At 42.8% G+C, this 23,276-nt stretch overlaps 1 protein-coding gene across 2 annotated transcripts; it reads right to left on the reverse strand.

Annotated features, from left to right (window-relative positions):
- Nucleotides 1-504: 504 nt before the first annotated feature.
- uhrf1 (ubiquitin-like with PHD and ring finger domains 1) lies at nt 505-16,081 on the reverse strand. 2 transcript variants are annotated; one of them, XM_079505805.1, is made up of 17 exons: nt 15,925-16,081; nt 13,428-13,590; nt 11,526-11,783; nt 11,183-11,394; nt 9,901-10,116; nt 8,732-8,847; nt 8,302-8,488; nt 7,956-8,079; nt 7,262-7,369; nt 6,385-6,489; nt 5,336-5,442; nt 4,133-4,295; nt 3,561-3,698; nt 3,320-3,461; nt 2,604-2,755; nt 2,116-2,214; nt 505-1,829 (listed from the first exon to the last, which is right to left on the reverse strand). In XM_079505805.1, the coding sequence occupies exons 2-17, from the start codon at nt 13,578-13,580 to the stop codon at nt 1,683-1,685; spliced, it is 2,427 nt and encodes an 808-aa protein (XP_079361931.1). In that variant the 5' UTR covers nt 13,581-13,590; nt 15,925-16,081; the 3' UTR covers nt 505-1,682. The 2 variants fall into 2 exon arrangements, with proteins under 2 accessions (XP_079361931.1, XP_079361932.1); XM_079505806.1 differs by having other exon boundaries at nt 13,428-13,585; nt 15,925-16,079.
- Between the last annotated feature and the right edge of the window lie 7,195 nt (nt 16,082-23,276).

A 23,276-nucleotide genomic window follows, 5' to 3' on the forward strand; every position in this document is an offset into this window, starting at 1 on the left:
ATGAACAGCTCTTAAACGGGAGTGAAATAATTTGTTGAAAATACATCTGGTGTTGAACGGCAAGGACTGTGTGCACAAATGTGTCGTGTGAAATAACTGCACTGAGGTTTGTGTGTAGCTTACATATGCACACCTGTTACTGAGGTTAGACATGTGTGACAGATAACGTAAAAGCCCAAAAGACCCAAGGACCAGAAACCAAACAATAGCAATAATGTATTATGAACAGAAGTATAATACGCATTAAAACAAGTACACATTTTCCAATATTCAAATATATTTGCCTGTGAAGGGACAAGATCTACACAGCTAAATATAAGGGACTTCTACATTACCCTCGGGTTTTGCTTATATCAAAAGCCATTTGCTTATACAGCAGTTAAGTGTTAAAGGCCTGTGTGTGCGTGTGTGTGTGTGTGTGTGTAAAAAAAAAAAAAAAAAAGGGGGGGCGATTAGACAACAAAAATAAACAAGTGTTCCAACTAATGGTACAGGAGGCAGCAACAGGATCATATATCCTAGATTTTAATGAACCATTTTATAAACCATAAAAACAGAAAATCAATATTCTAAAAATACATAAAACATTAGAGCCCACCGCCACAAACAAATTATCAAAGGATGAATGAGTCAAAAACATTTTACAGAATACACCCCTCCCTGATGACAGAAACTTAAGGAGTACTTCACCCAAAAAAATAAATCTTCTTTTCCATTAATTACACACCCCATGAAGCCATGAATTCATGGAGTTTGATCGATGACCTGGGCATCAAATTATTGTTTTAGGACTGACAAACTCCATGAATTTGATGCTTCATGTGGTGTGCGATTGATAGAAATTAAGTAATGTTTTTGGGGGTGAACTACTCCTATTAAGTATTGTACAATCGGATGCTTCGTCTAGTCTCAATTATTAAAATACTGGTCTGCAGTTGCATTTCTTTCCCCATATGCGGCACCAGAGAGAGCACCTAGGTGGCAGTTCTTGTTACAGAGGACTTTATAGTTTGAGAGAAAAACAAAACAAACATGGAAAAAGAACTGCAGTTGTATCAAAAATTAACAATCGAGATATGAAACATTATATAACGGCATATAAAATGCATCTTAACCAATGCCAAAACGGAGCATGAAAATGTAATGCTGACACTTTCAGATCAATGTATCCATACAGGAAATACATCATTGACAATGACAGTGTCACTGTAGGACACACTAATGGCAGGGGCATTCCACATTCTAAACTTATCACCCTGTGTACTGCAGAAATAAAAGTATGTAATTTTAAGGCGTGTTGGGTTTTACCCCCCAAAAAAAATACAAACTAAAGAAATGGAGGGATTTGGTCACCAGTAACCTTCATTGTATAGTACGACTACATTTGCATTTGTAAATGAAATTGAACACAATATTTAAGAACAAGTGGGATTAAATTGCTTCGGAAATTGCAACAGGAGGACAGTTAAAATGTACAAAAGCATTTTCAACAACAAACTACGCTCCATGGCAAAACCGGATCTAAAGTGAACAAGGGGTGGCATATAAACTCGACAAACAAAAAAAGAAATCATACAAAAATATATTAAGAGAAACTGATTCTTTGTTGTTACTGAACATTCTGAATTCAGTTCATTGAGTGTCCCTCGTTGAGAGGGCTGGCTGGGTACAACAAAAAAAAATCATCGTCCGCTGCTGTAACCGGGGAAAAACTGATTTAAGATGGCTTGCAGGGGTTTGTTTATGGCCATGGAGTAATTCTTGCCCAAGTCGTGCCTGCAGGCTGGGCAGGTGAATACATCCGCATTAAATGACCTCTTAAGGCACTCCTGGAATAAACACACAGTTGGATCTTTTAGTATACATCACTTCAACAAACACTTAAAGCTTGTACATCTGCCATTTTGGAATAAAATAAAAAAAACATCTGGCATTTGTAGAATCAGCCTCAGGTCTTAAGGCTTTTAAAATATAGTTTCATTTGACAGAACCATCACTAAAAAGATCTGGTTAGGCATCAAATCTAGTATCGGTCTGCAAGTTCTGAGATTTACAAGTCAAATGATGAGTAATCACAAGCAAGTGCAGGTGCGGCAGTAGTGGAGCTTAACTTACCCTGCAGACATTGTGTTGGCATTCTGTGGTGATGGGCTGGAAAACCACCTCTTGGCAGCAGATGCACAGGAACGTCTCTTCAACCTTGTTCACGAATTTCTGCACAAAGGATTAATCATTAGTCTCTAAACCGGTCAATAGTGTCAGAAACCAGGTTGTCACCTGAAGAGCAACAAGCAGTGGAATCATTTGGTTAGTTAGTGGCTGGATTTTGTTCACAATGTTGATCTAAGGCCAAATTCAAGGATTCCATTAAGCGTTACTTGTAGCAGAGTAAATGTAGTAATATTTAGCGCCTGTTAATATGCTGTCGATTGGGCGGTGGGTACACTTCACTGTCGCATTAGGTCACAGGTTGTAGGGAAGTGTCTAAAGCTGGCCGAGCTACCATCGGATAGCATCGGTCTTGTTGTTCCATTCAGCGGTCGGTGGCGGCTCTCACTCTCAGTGCATTCAGCTAAGTCTTGCAGTAAATAGGTGATCATTACCGGTCCTAGTGACAGCGAGGTCATGGCTTCATCCCACAGCTTCCTATTGCCTTCATCCTCTCCGATAAAGCCCTTCTGTTCCCTGGTCAGCTTGTAAACCTCAACCTTCATCTTCTTAGGAGTTCCCTTCACTGGAGACGACTTGGCCGAGTCTGAACGACAGACAGGAAAATACATTTTCCATTAAAAGAATATGAAAATTGAAAACGATTAGTAATTTACAGTAAGCAAGGAAAACACGAGGATTATAGATAAACCAAGAACCTATCAGTCTCAACATTATAATATCAATATATGAACATTAAAACTATATATAGAAACTATAGGACGCCAGGTCAACCAATGAACCTGGCATCTGTCTAAATAACAGCTCAGTGGCTCAGGGGTAGAGTGGCCGGATGGTAACCGCATGGTTGCCAGTTCGAACGCGGGCTCCCCCAGAGTTAGTGTCGAAGTGTCCTTGAGAAATGCAAACTCCACACAGAAAGGCCCTTTCGCCAACGCCGCCTCGGGTATGGGCAATGATGACACGGAGGAGGAAACACGCCACCAGCACCCACAGCATCACGAGCGGGAATCGAACCCAGGACCTTCTAGCTGTGACGCGACACCACTACCAACTGTGCCACCACGCCCCCGTCAATTTTCTTTTGATTTCTTTAAAAGAGATCATTCCTACAGAATAGAGTTGTGAGCGATTGTTGTTGAGAACTCACCACGGCCCTTGGATGCCCTCTTCCTCTTCCCCTTAGTGGGCGTCTTCTCCTCTTCCTCCTCCTCTGATTCGTTCTTGTTCTCCTTCTCTTTCTCCTTCTCTTTCTCCTTGGCTGCCTGGGCCTCCAGGTAACCCTCAGGATACTGGAAAGATGAAGTCATGGAATAAAGTTAAATCCCATCCCTGAACATTACTTTCGGCTATCACACTGACGAAGGCTGGATAGTCGGTTGTCTCTCTACCTGCATGGTGAGACCCAGTTTCTTGATGCGCTCCTTGCCATCTCTGGTCCACGGTGCCGGTTCATCGTCATCGCGTTTCAGGAGATAACGCCACACCAGGAAGCCAGACTTGCCCGTCTCTGGCCAGTACTTCACCACCTGGCAGTCAAACAATGCAGGTGTTCACAGAGAGAGACAGTGGTTCCCCAACAGGGGTCCCCAGATGATTTTGGGGAGAGTCCCTTAGCTTCATGTGCAACATTGCTTTCTCACTCAACAGTAGACAAGCAAACATACTGTATATGTGTATACACATTTCTGAAGTTACAATTAAATTACTTCTAAGACAAAATTGTGGGGGGGGGGGGGGGGGAAATCACAGCTTGATAAGTTTGGAAGCCCTTGCACAGAGATGAGGTAAAATGATATATTCCGTAGAAAGCTTATCAAATTTGATCTGTGTCAAATAAAATAAAAAAAAAAGGGAAAAAGAATCTAATCATGTGCCATTTACAAATTGAAATTAATTATAGAATGAAAGGTTGTTTTGACTACTGGTTCAAAATGCTGTCAAAATATATAAAATAATATACCTTGTAGATTCCATCATATCGGTTTCCTTCCTCTGGGCTGTATTTGCTGTGTTTGCGGCCCTTGGAGCTGCGAATCACCCTGACCGGTTTCCCTCCTTTCCAGTTCTTGGCCTCGGCTCCATCTTTATCGTTCGCTGAGGCGTTGCAGTTGATTGCCAGCGCCCTGTCAAGAGAGATGACCGCGGTGAGATACTCGCATGTAAAGCATATTCAAAGCACAACAGACAAGGACTGTGTCCGCACTATATCTCGTTTACTCAAGCTCTACAGTCTGACAAACAGAATTTCTAGAACGTCTAACATACCGGTATTTGCATCACATGAAGGAACTGTGATTCATGTATTATTAATTTCCGATTTCTTTGTAAAGTGGCACACCAATTATGATCTGCTTAAGACAGGGGCAGGCAGGGGTGGCTTCAACATTATATTAACAATCATGAGCAGACACCTGAAAGCCAAGTTGAATTTACCCAAGGCAAAACCGTTCAGTCCTCTGGCACAAAAGTCAACATTGTAATTCCCTGTATATTCAGTTCAGCCCTTTTGAATAAACATTGCACAATGATCATTCCTCCATCTACAAACTGATATCCATGAATCAAATCAATATTAGATTTGATTAAAGGGGTATTTCACTATATATTAAAAATGAAAAATAATAATCACGGCCATCATGCATTAGAATGTTCTTCTAATAGGATGCCATGGGCCTTCATTTTCCCCAGAGGAAATGTGTTCACTTTCAAAATAGCAAATAACAAAGTGAGGCCCTGTGAACTTTGATACATTTTTGAATAGCCATCATATTAATGGATAAAGTGGCCAAAATTAAGATGGCATAGCTTCGTTTGATTGGCTCTGCAGCCGATGTGAACCAGACACATGGCACCATCATGTGTTATGGTTCAAACTTCAAATCTCTCTGCTGCCGAGCAAAGAAAAAAACAAAATTTCGGAAATTGAAATTCTGGAAACCCGGGACTACAGTTATGCACAGAGCTAGAAACACTGAGGTCAACACTAGTTCCCGCTTTTCCGTTTACACTAAATATCCTTTACTCGTCTCAAATATCAAAACAAAGATCAGACGATCTACAAGCTCACAAAGCACATAAATCAGCTTGCAATTTAAAATCTACAATTCTTTGCAGAATGGTCGTCCCAGAGTAGGTACGGCTAGGGTTCAAGTGGTCAACAGACCTGTTCATGTTGGTGAGTTTCTGATCACATGACTGCTCGGCTGTCCTCTTGTTCCCGGACAGATCTCGTCCCCCTGATCCAGTGTACGTGAACTCGTTACCGTCGTCCTAAAAACACAGTTGGCAATATTACTGACAGAACACCACTAAATACAAATGGATAAATACAAAGCATGGGTTGCTTGGACAGAGTGTAGTTAACCCATTAAGACCTTGGGAAGATTCTACAAATTCTTATAAATCAGTAGCTCGAACTTTGTTTTAAAGATAATATACTAGTAGATAAATATAAAAGAATCTATAAATTATCACTTATTTGCCGATATCTCATTTGGCTGACCAGTTGAAACTTTTAAACCCATTATCGGCCAATTTCTTTCTTGTATGCACTTTGGCTTTGTAGGGCAGTATACCTTCTTAGAACAGTGTTTTGTTTAAGTCTTCTAAATATTCTGGAAAATCTCGAATATTACTAGAATGTGAAACATCCACATTTGTCTTCGTTTTTGGTATCGTTTCCGTTTTATGTATGTTATATAGTGAAAAAAGGTAGGCCGGAAGCTATAAATTCAGCATACACCTTTTCAGTTTATGGGTTGATTTCTTGTTTGTTTGTTGTTACTATGTACATGGCTTGAGACTGAAAAAAAAAAAGAATGGACCGAAATAAAACAAAACTAAAGTATATACTTAAATGACTGGGGTCACCCAGGGCCCTATATGTATGCTTGCTCAGTTTCCTTTTCCCTCTAAACCGAAACTATTTTTTACCCCAGAATAGGGATTCTGCAATCAAATCCGGGGGTCCCAGATGTATACAGTTCTGTCTTCATGCAGTACTGCCTGTCAGTCAGTAGGTGTCCTACCTGACACCAGGACCAGGGTCTAACTTGCAGTGGACCAACCATAGCCATAAACATTATGGGGGTCGTTGACTTGAAAAGGTTTGAGAAGCACTGCCATAGGGCCCTTGTAGTTGATAGTTCAACCAACTACTGCTACCAATATTTTATAAAAGTGAAAAAAGAAAAGAAAGTGTGTAGTACGTACCACATCATCCTCATATCCTCCTGCCAGGACCAGAGAGAAGGCGCCATCTGTGCTTCTTCCATGGATTCCTGCCACGTGTGGTCTGTGCGCGCCAGATTCACTCACCTACACACAAACACACTCCATGTCACCAAATGACAGCCATCAAATCACCATACCCAACCTCAAGGGACCAGTGCCCATGTACCCGGTTGACTACTTTAAAAAAAAGATTTAGCACAAATATGGGGATGAATTAATTCTACCAATATGCCAGCAAAATGTGGAATGGCCTAACAATAGCCATCGTCGAAAAGTTTGACTCCGTCCTCCTTCAAAACCACCATAAAAGAGCACCTGCTAATTTCAACTAGACCTGGAAGTCTTCTAGCTTGCCAATATAAATTACCCCCAATGTTTTTCTGTAAATATACTGGACCGGATAGTGGCCTTGTGGTTAGAGTGTCCGCCCTGAAACTGGGAGGTCGGGGGTTCGATCCCCGGCCGGGTCATACCAAAGACTGTAAAATGGGGTTGGATTGGGGGTCAAATCAACTAATGATTCCTGAGTGCGGTGCACGCTGTGGCTCACCGCTCCAAGAGATGGATCAAATGCAGAGAACAAATTTCACTGCGGTAACGTGTGTGACTAATCGTACGACTTTGACTTTGGAAACAAGCCCTCATAGCTTGTGTTATCCTTTTAAGCATTATTGCATAACTGCACCTCTGTACCGTTTGCAAAAGTTCTGTTGCTTTTGAATAGATTCGTCTTGAAACCTGCTTCCTTACCATCAACAGAAAAAAGTTCTACCAAAAAGTTGTTCAGAATAAATAGACGACTGAAAACATTCTATTCTGTCAAACAAATACATTAAAAGGCCATTTAAGCGCTGACCTGCACTCTGAACTTCCACTGAGAGCCCACAGGGACTCCAGGGACCGGGCCGTAGTGGTTGGACGGGACGATGGTGCACTGCTTGGTACGGCCAACACATGCCATGCCCTGGAGAGAGACACACACACACACACACACACACACACACACCGAGAGCCAGAGTTAGTTGCTTTTTATCACACCAATATGGATGCCGTCAGACAGAAACGTCTTTACTTTTTTCCCTTTATTTTACTTTGTGTTTTGTGAGGAGCGCTAGCCCCTCCTATATTCAGCTAGTGTCGATTTTCATTTTACACAAACATTAAATTCCCATCGACAATGAATGGAAAATTAATGTCATATGTGGACGAGCAAAAGCGACAATTTTTGTCCTACATCCCTTTGACAATGAATGGATGATGTACGATGATAAGGGCACCCTCACTTCAAACAAGTGTGATTTTTTTGTAAATTACTGACCTACTTGATCATAAGTGTCATATGTAGCAGATCTATAAGTTTGTAGATCGTGTTTGCTAGATTTGAATTAAAAAGTAAAAGTTTAGGAAATATGAGGTTTCCACACGACAGACGATATAGTGTTGCATGAAAATAAAGATGGTGAATCTACAAGCTCACAACGTGGCTCACGATGACACGCTGTGAGCTTGAAGAGCGGCAATGTCATTCAGTATGGCGACAAACCACTCACCTTTCCCCAGTCTCTTGTGGTGGTGGAGTTGGCAGACGCCATCTTTGACTTCTTCTTGCTATCTTTCAGCTTCTCTCCAGCCCGTACCACCTCACTGGAATCGTTACGGCAACCAGGACAATACCTGCAACAACCCAACATTGACATTTGTCCACAGTCAAATGATTAGTTGGAATCCCAAGTAGGGATGTCAGATATTTACTTTCAAGCAGATATCCCGATATTGACCAACTCCTCATTTCCGATACCGATATATGCGGTCGTGGAATTGACACATAATGCCTAATTCTTTGACGTGTTCACAACAGAATGGCGACGCTAGGGTTCAAATCAGTCCTCAACGCACCAGTCGTCATCGCTGGGTATGGAGGTGAGAGGGGGGTCCAGGCAGTAAATGTGGAAGGCCATGTCGCATTCGTCACACAGAAGCTGTTTGTCAGGGTCCTGCTTGATGCCGCACGCGTGGCAATTACACCAGCGACAGTCCTTAGTGGGGTTGTCCTTACAGTGCTTGCACTCGGGTCCGTTTGATCCTGGAAGCGGGGGGGGGGGGGGGGGGGACAACATTTATACAGGTCATATACAGATTAAGCACAAGAAATCAGCCATCAGAACCACTTACACAAGGATGCTTCTCATTAAGCATTGCTTTAAAGGCCAGACCACACCAATGCAACTCCTTTCAACTGCCATAGGGGATAATGGTTGCAATTAGTTGCATTGGTGTGGACTGGACTTTAAATAAAGTATCATGTTGTTACGATATATAGGCTTACGTTTCATTGGACTGTCGGAGCCGTCTGCAGAGCCGTCCGTGGCGCCAGGCTCTTCTATTTTGTAAATCTCCGTCAGAAACATGATCTTGCAGTCGTTCAGAGAATCACCAGCATCACTACAACAAATACAATAGAATCAGGGTCAGATGATCTTGCAGTCGTTCAGAGAATCACCAGCATCAACGACAACAGATGCCACATGCCATATGTGGTGGGACAGAATACCAATAAGAACAGTGGGGGAAACACTTGATCCAGGAGGTATTTGGCAAATTCTAAAATTATCCTAAAACTATCATTTAAATAAATAGAAGATATACAAGCTCGTGATCGAATGTCCTAATGTCGGAAAATAATCCACGATTGGCCAATAGGAGGGGGGGAAAAAAAAAATCACACCCGTGTGAAGTGAGCGGTGCAACTGTACGGGTCCCCGCAACATCCAGACCCCCAGGAACGAACCCAGGGGGCCGGCCCTGTTCCGGCGAGCCTTCCCGTGTCCAAAACAGTCGAGAAATGAGTTATCGTGTTGCAGCTTTCCGTGCTGGGACGCGTACAGGGACCCGTCGCGTACACATACATAGGGACACACATACAGTAGCTCCGTAATGGAGCAGAGGCACCGCTCATAAAGGAACACAGCCCATAGCATGCAGCCATTGTCCATAGCATTCCATGGTGGGGAGATTACCCAGCGGCCCCCAGAGGCAAGTGAGACTTTTTCCGGTCACATGATACAAACGTGTGACGTGTCACAATGTCTCATTAGTTATCAAAATCGCCCAATAAAACAAAATCGGGGAAAGTCAGGTTCGGCAGGCAAAGACTAAATCAATAAACTAGTCTGTGTGTTAAGGTTCATGAACTGAGATTCAGAGTTGTTCTGCCCTGCCTCTCCCAGAGATGTCGGCACGACACTGCACTGCACAACACTTTAGTGTTGGACTTGTGCTCGGAGCACTGAGCAGTCAACAGAAATCGGAGCCCATACGAAGTTAGTACGAGCAGGACGCGTAACAGCTTCTTCCCGAATGCAGTGAGGCTTGTCAACAAACTGTGCCCCCTAGCCAATCCCACGTTTGCATCGTTGGATGCATAGATAAATAAATAAAAAACAGTAGAGTTCATATTCCGGCAATATCTAAACCTCAATCATCTAGAGTTCTCACCCCAGCAGGATCTTGGCGTAGATCTCATGTACGGTTCGCGTCTCTCTCTTCCTCTGGATCTCGGCGTCGTACCAGTAGCCACGGTCCTTGGGCTCGTCAGGGTTGTAGTTCACCATTACCACCATGCCTTTTTCAAGCTGGTGCCACTGGTAGACGGTGCGGGCACGAGGCCGTACATCCTTTGACGACAGCGGCACCACCCCATTCTCTGGGTAGCTACGGGTAGAAAACAAACAGACCCTCAGCATTCAGTAACTCATACATGCATCAACATAACAATCCCCCAGCCGGGTCGTACCAAAGACTAAGGGTACCAATGCCTCCCTGCTTGGCACTTCGCATGAACCCATTTTTGGTGCACAAATCAAGTACAGTATAAATCATTCTATAGAAAAAAGCCAAATGCTAGCCTAGTGTATGAATGTAATCCATGAGAAAGTCAGAGTGATTCAGACACATGCAAGAAACGGACCAACACAAACACACACACACACACTAAGTGCTTTCTAAATGTTTGCAGTCAGGTGTATCAATTGTGTATGAATGCTGAGGTACTCGCTGCTGAAACAGGGAGTTAAAAATGTCATCATTCAACTCAATGTTCCTCCAGTTCTTACGCACGAGCAAGCAAACCAATGCAAGTGCGCCTTTGTAGGAGGGCAGAAAACAACACAGCCAACTGCTGAGACAAAAACAAAATTTCTCCACTCTGACTATTCACACTGGCTATTCAGGTTAAACTGTAGTCTAGGGTCACGTTCAAAAGTTTAGCTTCATTCATGTTCTCTCCGTGTTCTCTCCTAAAAAGGCTGTGGTCTTATACCTGGACCATGGGTGCTGCATAGTGGATGTCCACTCCCAATAGAGAGCATGTGACATCATCATACCCGGAAGTTATGCAGGAAGTCAGGAACGCCTACTGAGTGGCAAAAACTACTTTCTGGCCTTGACAGCCCATACATCCAAACAGAAAAGGTGTCCGATTCGATTGCATTAAACAATGTTAAACTCAGTTTGCCACTCGATTTACCCTCACCGACAGTATGCATGCACACCTCTCTAGTGAGGATGATTTTATCAAAATGGGTCAACTACTGGGATTAAAGTACATCAAGACCACAGGCTTGTGAAGTGTGACTGTTTGGGCTGCAGGAAGAATAGCCTTCACTGTGATGAGGACTAATGCGGATCTGAAAATTATAAACAATAAAGAGGCCAATACGGTCATGATTTGGATTTCAGATAGTGGGAGGCACCAGGCTGTCACAGGGAATGTTCTTACTCTTCATATTTGACATGGTAGTGTATTTCCTCTTTTTCCACAACATCCTCCTCCTCCTTAGGCGTTGCAGGGGCCTCTGTAGGCGTTGCAGGGGCCTCTGTAGGCGTTGCAGGGGCCTCTGTAGGCGTTGCAGGGGCCTTGGTAACATTGACGATCTGCGCCTCAAACCACGCACCCATGTTCAAGTCTCTGGCATCCACAAACTCATTAATCTAAACAGGGAAGGGAAAATACAAGTTTTAAGTTTTCACCTCATGCTACAAGTGTTCTCAAAAAAAGGGGGGGGAAGAATTTATAGCCATGTAAGGCCAATTCAAATCATCCAACATCCCAGGAACCTCACCTTGTATAATCCAAACCCTGGATCAACGAGCTCTGGGACTTCGGCCTGGGTGGAGGTCCCAGCTGCCTGACTCTCTGCCTCGCCGTGGGTGGAGTTCTTGTCGGACTCGCTCTGGGCGGAGCCGCAGCCCGAGTCAGAGTCAGAGAGCTCTGCCTCTTTGTCCTTATTTTTGACATCAACAGCAGGCTGCCTGACCAGTAGCTGCACAATATCGTTAAGTCCTACGCTGTAGTCAAACATGCTGTGACCGTCCTCCATCTGAGAGAACAGACGAGGAATATCATCAGGAATGAACTGAGACAGTGAGAAGTATAGGAGAGATGACACGATACACATGCATACTGGACAATTTTTTTTTTTTAAATACATCAAAAGCAAATTCTGAGCTTAGACATGGAGTATGCTTAGAGTTAGTGGGTTTAAAATTACAAATCATTGTGTCCAACGTCACAAAAAAGCCTGCTTCTCGATTATTCAATTAATCTACATGAGCAAGACAGTTGTTGGTCCTAAACAGTGGCTTCGATATATTTTCTGTTAATGGCCATCAGAATTATCTTTGTCACACGTTTACAGGTGTAAAACATTGACTGAAATGTTTCATAATGACATGTTTCGGCAAGCTCCATGGTTTTGTTTCCAGAAAGATGAGAAAAAAAAAAGAAAAAAAAAAAGCAGCAAGGGGGAAGAATCAATAAAACAAACATGTGCCCTGCCCTAATGTGACCTGGCTATGACATGTGCCCTATACATGAGTATTTTGGTGGAGACCACTCCCCCCTCTAGTGGTGTAAACTGGCAAGCACTCCCAGCAGGTATCTATCTGTCTGTCAGCCACACCATAACAACTTAATGTAACAACACAGAACCAACTCAAATCGTCTCTACTCAACACTACTGCTATTTTGGGACTATTTTTATTTGGATATAATGCCAGTTATATCCAGACGCAGTCCCGCCCCTCCCGAGGACGAGAAATGAAATCCCCGTTCATTTTCCTCAGACTTTTCAAAAAGTATTTATATAAAGACGTTTACACCACGGACAAAGCCAACTCGAGTTGTGACGACAAATGACAGTAAAACACAATGTTTTGTATCAAATTTGTAAGAAGAAAAACATGGCAGGATAAAACACTTTGTTTTGTTTTTCTTCTTACAAATTTGATCAGCGAAAAACATTGTGTTTATTGTCATGTGTCACAACTCGAGTTGGCTTTGTCCATGGCGTAATAGTCTTTAAATTAATATTTTCTGAAAAGTCTATGAGGAAAATGAATGAGGAATTCACTTCTGGTTCTAGCGTCTTCAAGAAAGGGGGCAGGACTGCGACGCGCTATGACAAATATCAGTGCATTTCTACCAAAGACCGAAAAGCAAGACATGCAATCCCCAGTTTACTTCCCGTATCTGCATGAAGTGGGCGGACACATTATTGAATATAGTAGCCTACGTGAAATCAGTATGGACATTCAAATTAAATGAAGTGTGTGCCAATGCTCAATAATATAATTTTCCATTATTGGTTGATGGGGTCTGATTTGGGAATCATGACATTTTGCCATCTGTTCTCCATATCAGTGACGCAAGTGCAATAACATTCACTCACAATCAGGTCATTCACATTAACACCTGTGAAAAAAATGCTTTTCTATAATAAAGAAAAGTTTGATTGACGATGTCACAATGCCAAAATGCTGCTTTGTGCAGCAGTAGGCTGAAATACAAATCTGTCGGGTAAACGCAAACCACGCCCACTTAGGAGACCATTAGGATTTGTGTACCATTTTGCCCCTAGTGGCTCCAACCGGGACCGATTATCTTCGTATTAACAATCTTTCTACTACTTGCCCCTGCACACATGCGCACATGCACAGTTGCACACACACACACACACGCTCACCTGTTTGCCACGGTAGAAGAGCCTCTGTAACTCTGGTTCCACCTTGAACAGCTCAAAGATCTTGAGGCGTAGCTCGTCCACCTTGGTGAGTTTGGACAGAGAGTCGATCCGGTGGGTCTGACTGCCGTCCATTGTCCGCACTTGAATCCACATTGCAGCTGCCCTGTGTAACGAGAGCCAGACCGTTAAACCGTCGCCCCGTCATTATCACATCACACACTTCAGTGGTACACAACAGATTGCTGCGGACGCTGTTGTTGCCAGGCAGAAACCTCTTATCTCGGGCCCGGCCTAGCGGGGCAGGCACCTAGGCTGGTAATGTGTCAGCGGGTTCGAGTCCCGACCTGTGATCGATAAAGGCAATAAGCAAATAAAATAAAGCGAAGAGACATGGCCAGGGGACCCCAGCCAAAAGCGTTGAGAACCCCTGCCCTACATGATCACACAAAAGCATACTTTAGCTATTTTTGGACATAATGAGGTTTCCACCCGACTGTTTTCTTAAACCACTTGTGCCCCGACAGCCCTGTATACATCACCGTATGCCGAAGAGCAAAAATAGCCGATCTACAAGCTCACACCACACTGATGTGTGAGCTTGGAGGAAAACATCAGAGGACGAATGATAGTGTACGCCGGTACTCTCAAATTGAGTTGTCAGAGTGGAGGACGGGCAGACTTATGAACTTTCTCTTCTCTCCTACTCTCTACATGGTTTTATGTTTTGCGATGATATTGAATCTTGTTTTTGTTATGCTTAGGAAGTGAATACATAGAACCCGAATGGAAACAAGACCACAAGGATGTGCATTTGGCCACGCCCCCCCCCCCCCCCCCCCCCCCCCCTTCTGAAAACATTTAGTGGCAGGGAGACTAACATTTAAAAAAATAAACATTGAAAATGGCAGATGTACAAGCTCACCGCATGTCTCATCATGACATGCCGTGGGCTTGTACATCAGCTATTTTCCAAACATCTGAAGTATAAACAGGCTTAAATTGGTAAAAACAGATTTCAAATGCTGTAGTAGTAACTAATTTATTTTGCGGAGGGCCCCCTCCCCGCTCTGGAGCCCCCGTCAGCCAAAGACCCCTGGGGTCCCCACTTTGAGAACAACTGGTGCAGTTTGTTATTGAGTGTTGTGGCAGCAGCCTTATCAGCAGCAGGGAGGAACACAAGCCCATTAAAATGCAGTGCGGGAAACTGGGCTGTCTAAGCCCCTCCCACAGCTCCTTTTAAAGCAAGGCAGCACATCCGGGCGGGAGGAGGGAGCTTCTATCAAACAATGTGGCTTTCAATATCTGACAATAAAACATGCTGCCTGCAGCGCATGGGACATACAGTATACATGAGGCTCCGAGGACGAACAATGTCACACAAGTCAAGATGATCACAATTTCTCATTTATTTCTTTGGCTAATTTTAGTCTATCAACTTAAATACTTGTATGCTCTCTCAGCTGAGCAGACGGTCTCAGCTGGTACGAGGATGCACCGATTTACAGTTAAATAAGAGTAAAATCCACTTGTATTTTCAGACTTCAAAAACTCACTCGAGTACTCCGTAACTCGAGTTACTTTTCTTTTCAAAGAGGCATCGTCGTGTTTCTGTCAAGTTTAATGATTTGCATTTCGCAAACAATGCCCCATTTGCTTACACGCGTTAAGAAGAAAACATAAAAGAATCCCCCCCACGCATTCATTAGTTCCCCCATTATTGTGGAAAACAGTGTTTACGTTTTTGCATCATGAAATAAACAAACCCAAACAACGTTGACAGGCAGGCAGCCAGCAGATCAAGTTCAACACACATCCACACGACATTGACAGCAACGTGGTTACGTATCAGACCAGAACACCACACACCACAGCAGGGTGACGCTTGTACATCTGTGTTATTGTCCTTTTTTCCCCCTCCAGCAAGCGACACCGCCGTACCACGGCGTATAATACCCGCCCGAAAACATCCCGACCCAGGCAGGCAGCATCCAAGTGGCTTGTTGTTGCAGATCAGATTTATTCTCAGTGAGCGACACCGTCCTACAACGAAGTGTATATCTAGGTTTACAAGCTTAACGCGGGGGCGACGACGGGGGTTTCAACGGAAACCAGTGTCGACGTGACGGCTTTCGGTTGAAAACACAACGTCTGAGCGTCATTTGAAGTTCACAAAGCGATGCTGTCGTGTGACCAAAGTAAAGAGCTACAAAAACCCAGGTCATTTCATTGTCACCAAAACTTGGGAAAGGAGGCGCAAACGGTCGCGAAACACCCCCTTCATCCAGTCCAGCAGAGAGCCACGCAGATAACAACCCGGGTCAAAACTGACAACTCACGTTGTTATTATTATTATTATTAAACATTTAATAGTCTGAGCAGGAAACTCCCCCAAAAGAAACGAGGCGAGTACTTTGCCAAGTTAGCCCAGCAATGCTAACGTCAGTTGTACTCTAGTGTTTTTAAAAAGTTGTCACACGAACAAAAACTAGTACTTTACCTGTTTCTCCTCCGAATGCAAACGAGAAATTGGCGTTTTTAGGTAACAGAAACCCCGCCGGTTGGAGCGAAAACAAACTTATTCGGGTGTGTTTGTTAGTAAACGAAGCGCCGTGTCTTTCTGTGTGTGTCTGCAGAGTGAATCAATGAGGGCTAAACAGGGCTTGATTCTTCAATAGTTTTTGTTTCCCCGCCCGCTGAAAAAAGAGCCCGGCTCGCGATTGGCCGCTCTGGAGGCGCTCGCCGCCGCTGATTGGCCCGGATCGCCGTCCGTCACGGATGTGACCGGAGCTTAGCCTCAGCGCGCGAAAACGCTGCTCTCGTGTGGGCACGGTTCACTTCCGAGAATCTGGCGCGAGATTATGTAAATACGAGGTTACTTACACTACACGCGTTATGCCGACGGGGTTATGCCGAAAGCGGTGACCTATCGTATTCTGTGACTAAGGCCGAGGCTAACAACTCCTATTCATGTTGCAGTGTTTCTTCGATTTCGGAAATGTCATTGGGACTTGGGAGTGGAAATTAACTACCCAAATAGTTAGTATTCTAGGTTAAAGGTGAGTTTTATTTAATTACGCCAACATCAACCTTTTCGTGTGCACTGTGCACAGTAGTAAAGCAAAACAGCGCCCCGGATAGTCACATAATTCGCCGGGTCACTAAATGTACTATACCACAGTAAATTAACTAGCCTAGAGATATCTTGGTAAACAATCAAAACGTTTTTTACTGTTGTTATGAGACGACAGACGAGAGTTTATACTCTGAAAGCGTTATGAATTGTGATACAAATACATGTTTTCATAACAAACTATTTGAGACTGGCACTGCTCAACTGTTTATAGATGTGACTGTCTTCTTGCATAACTTTGCTGATTAATGTTGTGCTGCTTTAAAGTGACCTCAGTTTGGCGGGAGATTTTGTTTGGCGGCCTGGGTAAACCAACGTCAGCTCTGACTCACGTCATAACATTGCAGGATCTGATAATGGAACTGTGCGTGCGTGCGTGCGTGTGCGTGTGCGTGTGCGTGTTATTGATTGATTGATTGATTGATTGATTGATTGAATACTGTATTAACAGTTGCAAATAGTAAGTGGTAAGATAGTACAATGATTGCTAAAATGATAACACAAATAGTCCTAAAGGCTTGAATTGTTTCCATTGTGGTCCTGTCTGTGCATGGTTCTCAAACATGAATGTGAAGGACCCCCACATTGATACATGCCTATGGCTGCAGAACCCCCAATCTGAAAAGATTTTGTGCGAGGCACCCTGAAGAGAAGATTTGTGTAAAACAATTAATCAAAACAATTATTAAATTTCATTGAAATATTTGTCTTTTATTATTATTATTATTATTATTATTATTATTATTATTAATGTTATTTTTACACAGCGTGTTTGATTGATTTATTGAAGTATTTATTAACAGTTTGCAGAATTACAGTAGCTATACATTTCAAGTACAACTCAATACAAAAACAACTGTGAGTGACACCATAAAGTACTACACTAGTTTACAAGAGGGTCCACCATGTGTCATGCTGCAAGCTTGGCTATTTCTGAATATACAAAGTAAATAAGGTGTAAATACTAGTATTAGTGGTAAAAGTAATTGTGATTCTATGTTCACACATTTTGCTGACTCCTAACCACTGACATATTCAACTGCTATATATGATATTTTAGGTCAGAAGGCCCTCAGTTCCCAGGAATCCAGAGCAGTATACTTCTGTTCAAGGACTAATTTAGGCCAGTGATGCAAGATTAATACAATGTATCTATAGCTGGTCGAAGAAATTAATTGGGAGTGCAACAGTTCATCTAACTCAGGGGTCTGCAACCTTTCTCACATGAAGTGCCATGTTTTCATGTTTGTGATAGTCATTGTGCCATATATAATTATGACACCACATCACAATTAAATATTCCCAAATGTTTTTGAGGATACACATAACAACCTTAGAAATATGTCAGGATGTAATGGTCATTAAACTCAAGCAATAACCCACATATCTCCCAGTATCCCTCGCAGTCATGAGTTTGGAGTTTGAATGAATGTACAATTATGTGCAGGATGTAATTTGAAGATAACTGACTACACTTTTTTAATTTTAAAATAAAGAACTTCTCTCTCTCATACCTATGCCAGTGTGCCAGTGGTCACCCTCCCCTGTGCCAATGTTGGCACCCGTGCCTAAGGTTGCCTACCCCTGATCTAACTGATCGATTTCATCGATAAATGTACATAATCCATTTTGAAAAATGGTTAAAATATAGCAGATCTACAAGCTCACAAGGCACTGAATCATGACATGTTGTGAGCTTGTAGGCCTACAGCAACTATTTCCACATGACAAAGTTTAAAATATGCCTCATAAGTGGTTAAACAGACTAATTGATGATACAAAAAATGTTGAAATGTTAGGGCTGCATCCATAGTTGCAGCCCTAGAATAAAGTAGCAGTTGTGGAAGGCTAGTAGGCCACTACAAAGCCACAACTGTTTACATGCAGTCTAACTCCACCCTGTGGACAAATATTATATTGTCGCTGTTGGGCAGAAACCTCTTCCATATTCTAAGGTTAAGCTGTGTGTGTGTGTGTGTGTGTGTGTGTGTGTGTGTGTGTGTGTGTGTGTGTGTGTGTGTGTGTGTGTGTGTGTGTGTGTGTGTGTGTGTGTGTGTGTGTGTGTGTGTGTGTGTGTGTGTGTGTGTGTGTGTGTGTGTGTGTGTGCACGTGTGTGTGCGTGCGCGTATGCGTGCATGCTTATTTTATGTTTCAATTTATGTTTGTTTTGTCACCTCGTCCCATAAGTGGAAGTTTCATCACACAATAGAGTATCGAGTTAATGGTTTGATCAGTTCCATTATTGTATATTGATTGATTGATTGATTGATTTAATACTTTATTTGTTTGCAAAAAAACACACCCGTTTGAAGTATGTGGTGCAACTCCGTGTGGGGGTCCCCCGGGGGGGGGAGTTCCAGACCAACAGGAACGCACCCGGGGTGCCGGCCCGATTCCGGCGAGCCGCCCCGTGTCCAAAACGATTGAGAAATTAGTTACTGTGTGGGGGTCCCTCTACTGTACCCTCTACTGTACTGTCACTGTACTGTACTGTACTGGCACAGTTTTTAAATATACTTTTTGAAATGTCTATGAGGAAAATGAACGGGGAATCATTTCCTGGGCCCTGGTAGGGGGCGGGACTGCGTGTGTGCGTGAGGGAGAGAGAGAGACCGTTATCAGTCAACAAGAAGAGTCACATGTGCACGGTCCAGCTTAAACAAAGCATTAAGCAGTTGGTCACACCAGTGGCGTATCCAGGAATTACGTTTTGGGCAGGCAAGATCATGTGTTAATTGTCGTCTCCCCGTGCACAATTGTAGCACTAAAGGTTTTCAAAGAGATACCTGCCAGACGAGTAGGATACAAAGGCTGAAAGGCATGCATTTACATTCCAATGGGTGATTGAGGGTTGCGCTCTACCGCAACGGCCAATCAGCTGTCCATTAATAGTTCTCAGGTCTTGTTTTTGTCTTCTTTTTTTCTCTGTATGTATGGATTTTGGCCAGGCCAGAAATGGATTTGGACAGGCGGACGCCTGCCCTCGTCTTATTGTAGATACGCCTCTGGGTCACACCTGGCTGTGGCCTGCAATTTGTCCTAACAATAAACCAGAGCTTCAACACAAAACACAGAGATTGACTATAGTAGACAGTGCAACTAATTTGTGACCCAGAGCTCACAGAGAACAAATAATGTAAATAATAACTCAAGCTGACCGGAAAGTAGGTTTTTAAAGGGACAGCTGCAATTTAAACTAACCATGAACATGGTCCAAAATACACGACACTGAACGAAAAAGAAAAATCACTTGTAACGCCCAAGTCCCTATACTTGGGTGATACTGGTTGCCGAGGAAGTTCATGCGTGTGATCAAAATAACTGATCAAAAATGTCCGTTGACAAAATAAACATAACATAAATCATCAAACGCACAGGATACAGATCATATCGCTCCGGTTCAGTCTCTATTCTTTTATTACTTAACAGACTGATGCCTAATCAAACCCTCGGATCACCTGCTGCGCCCTTCTTGATTTAGCTTATAGCTGTCCTGCCCAACCCAATCAAAGGTTATGGAGTGTGTGTGTGTGTGTGTGTGTGTGTGTGTGTGTGTGTGTGTGTGTGTGTGTGTGTGTGTGTGTGTGTGTGTGTGTGTGTGTGTGTGTGTGTGTGTGTGTGTGTGTATATATATTAACTGTCCTACGTCAAACAAACTGTGAATATCAGTGCATGGTCAAAGGATGGGAGTGAAGCAAGACTTGTATTGCAGTGAATAGAAGGAAGTTGGCACGGACGGTCATCTTTTAGATAACTGTGTTGCTGTTGGACAGATTTATATATACTGTATAAACAATATAAAAGCATAATTATCAAAAGGACAAAGGACATTGTACTTTAATCATCTGCAATAAAAGCCCCTTGACGGCTGATATTTACAGCTAAATATGTCATTTACAGCTAAACATTGCTTTGCATTGTTTTTTAATTTCTTTTGTGGCTTTCGCCCAGCTAAACATTGCTCTCCAAAATGTTGATGTAAAATGTGGTGTAAAAGGAGACGCCATCCATCTGCGTCTGTGCTGTGGCGTGGGACGCTTCAAGTCATCTATGAAGAAGGGGGGCCTATTGGACAGTGTGGCATGCGAGTGTGGCGACCCTGAACAGACCGCCGAGCACATTATCACAGGCTGCCCCCTATACAGCCCACCCTCAGAAGCTGGCCTTTTTTGACTTAGGACCGGAGACAAGGGCATGGCTGTATGACACTGAGTTGGCCATCTGATGATACACGAAAGAAGATAAGATGCACTGTTTAACATGCAAGTCTAAAGGGTGTGTTTTGTTGTTACCTGCAATATGCGCCTGCAGCACCAGCACTAGTGCTGGTGCTAATGACTGATGACAATTGATATAATTTTTATACCAAACTTTGATTAACTCTAGAAGACCCAAATGTAAAATGTTTCCATTAAAATACTATACAAAATATATTGAGGTACTATTCTTTAATATATTATCATAGGGGGGCAAAAAAAAGACCATTGTAGGTGTATGGGACTTTTCTCTATTACTCATCTATTACTCAGCTACTAAACAGAACACCTGCCTGTGGAAAAAAACAGGGATGTGGGCAGGGAAACAAAGCTACCTTCTATGAAGCTACGGTAAGACCCACCCACCTCAGATATCAGCAACATTAAAAAGAAGAGCTGCAACGTCGTTCTGAAAGAAAGAAAGGTGCATGACAACACAGTTTTCTAGATAAAGGGGGTGGTTCAACTTACCCGCTGGCTCATCTTATACCCGTTCTCCCCTAAGTAATAAGGTAAGCATTTTTGTGTACAATTTGGTCATTGCTTGAAACCTATTATTTATTCTTGAAAAGAGCATTGAGGTTCACCCTCATTTGCAATGTTGTCGAGATCACACTCATAACAGATACGTTTTTGCATTTGGTCCTTGCAATTTGCTCAGTATTTGGCTTTTTTATAGGCTACAATTATTACATTTCATATACTTGATACGTGATGTGAGAAAGATCAAATCATAATCATCCACTATGTCAAGGTGTGTGAGTTGAATTCAGTGTAGCAGCCTATGTTTGAAAGCATATACAGCGACAGCTGTCGGAAATGAATAATGGAATGTTTGTTTCTTTGCCCACACAATGATATATAGCATGTAGGAAACCATGTTTTTTTGTTTTTATTGATAGTATTAAGTGAAGATGGACAGGAAATAGGGATAGAGAGAAGGGGAGAGACATGCAGCAAAGGTCGTCATGAACAGGACTTGAACACGCAACGCACTGTCAGGCCAAAGCCTATATGTGGCATGCACCTGGACCACTTCGCCAACACATTTACATTTTCATCTAGATTGTTATGATATGATATGAACTTTATTTGTATAGCGCTTTGAAAAATATAGTTCCAAAGCGCTGCACAGAGCAAGATTAAAAACAGCAAGAAACAACACACAATAACAAAATGAAAATGGCACACAAAACAATAACAAGAATGTATGTACAAATGGCTATTAAATAGTTAAAAAACACTCGTGTAAAGGTGGGTTTTCAGACGTGACTTAAATAGGGGGAAGGATGGTGCTACCCTTATGTGCACTGGCAGTGCGTTCCACAGTCTGGGTGCCCGAGGCACTAAGGGTGCGCCCAGATTTAGGGAGGGACAGCATCTCACGGATGTAAATAGAGGCCAGCCCCAAAGCCCCCAAAAAAAGACTGAAAATGTTTTTTTGCAAATCTGCACTGATCTCATTAAATGACCCCTATGAAATCCTCAGGACTGAAATCAGTCCCCAGGACTGAGAACTTTAAGCCCTGACATCTGGCGCTCACCGGCAGCCAGTGAAGATCTGCAAATGTATTGGTGTTATATGGTCCCGTTTCTTTGTATTAGTCAGTAGTCGAGCAGCAGAGTTCTGTATTAATTGTAGACGGGATGTAATTTCTAATTCTTCGGGTGGCCAGAGTAGATGGAATTGCAGTAATCGAGACGTGATGATATCGTGAATAACAGTTTTGAGGTCCGGGGCTGAGAGGAATGGCTTGATTTTGGCTATGTTCCTTAACAGGAAGTAACAGGATTGTTGTTACCTGTTTTTTGAAAGAGGTCTGAATCCAAAATCACCCCCAGGTTACGGGCTGCAGGAGTGACATTAGTGGAGAGGGAACCAAGTTGTGAGTGTACTCAGTGTAGTGCAAGGGTTAAGCTAGAGGGGCCAAATAAAAACTTTAGGATTCTATAGAATCAGACGTAGTGTGTTTGGTAAAACAGTCTTCTCTGTTAGAGCCTCCCATCACTGGAACAGTCTCCCTACAGAAGTAAGAGAGACCTCCAACTATTTGACCTTCAAATTCAACCTGAAAAGGTGGCTAAAAACAATTCAAATCTGTAATCATGAGTAACTATCAGCACTATTTAGTATTCATCACCGGTGTCATTTTTTCACTTCAATTTGCAGTTGTTCTGTCCCCTGTACCATGTTGATCTGTTCCTGTATGTATTGTGTTTTTGTATGGATATAGTGTTGGGTGCTTGCACATATGCCACATGGCATATACGATGTTACGACGGTGTTGTGTGCTGGCACACTATACAATCTGTCTTTCTTTTATCTGTATTGTATTGAGTTTTTATATGGATATAGTGTTGGGTGCCTGCACATATGCACACATGGCATCAACGCATGGTGTTGTGTGCTGGCACACTATACACTCTGTCTTTCTTTTATCTATCATTCATTTTTTTAAGCCT

Source organism: Electrona antarctica, assembly GCF_951216825.1.
Source record: "Electrona antarctica genome assembly, chromosome: 7".
NCBI classification, from domain to species: Eukaryota; Metazoa; Chordata; class Actinopteri; order Myctophiformes; family Myctophidae; genus Electrona; species Electrona antarctica.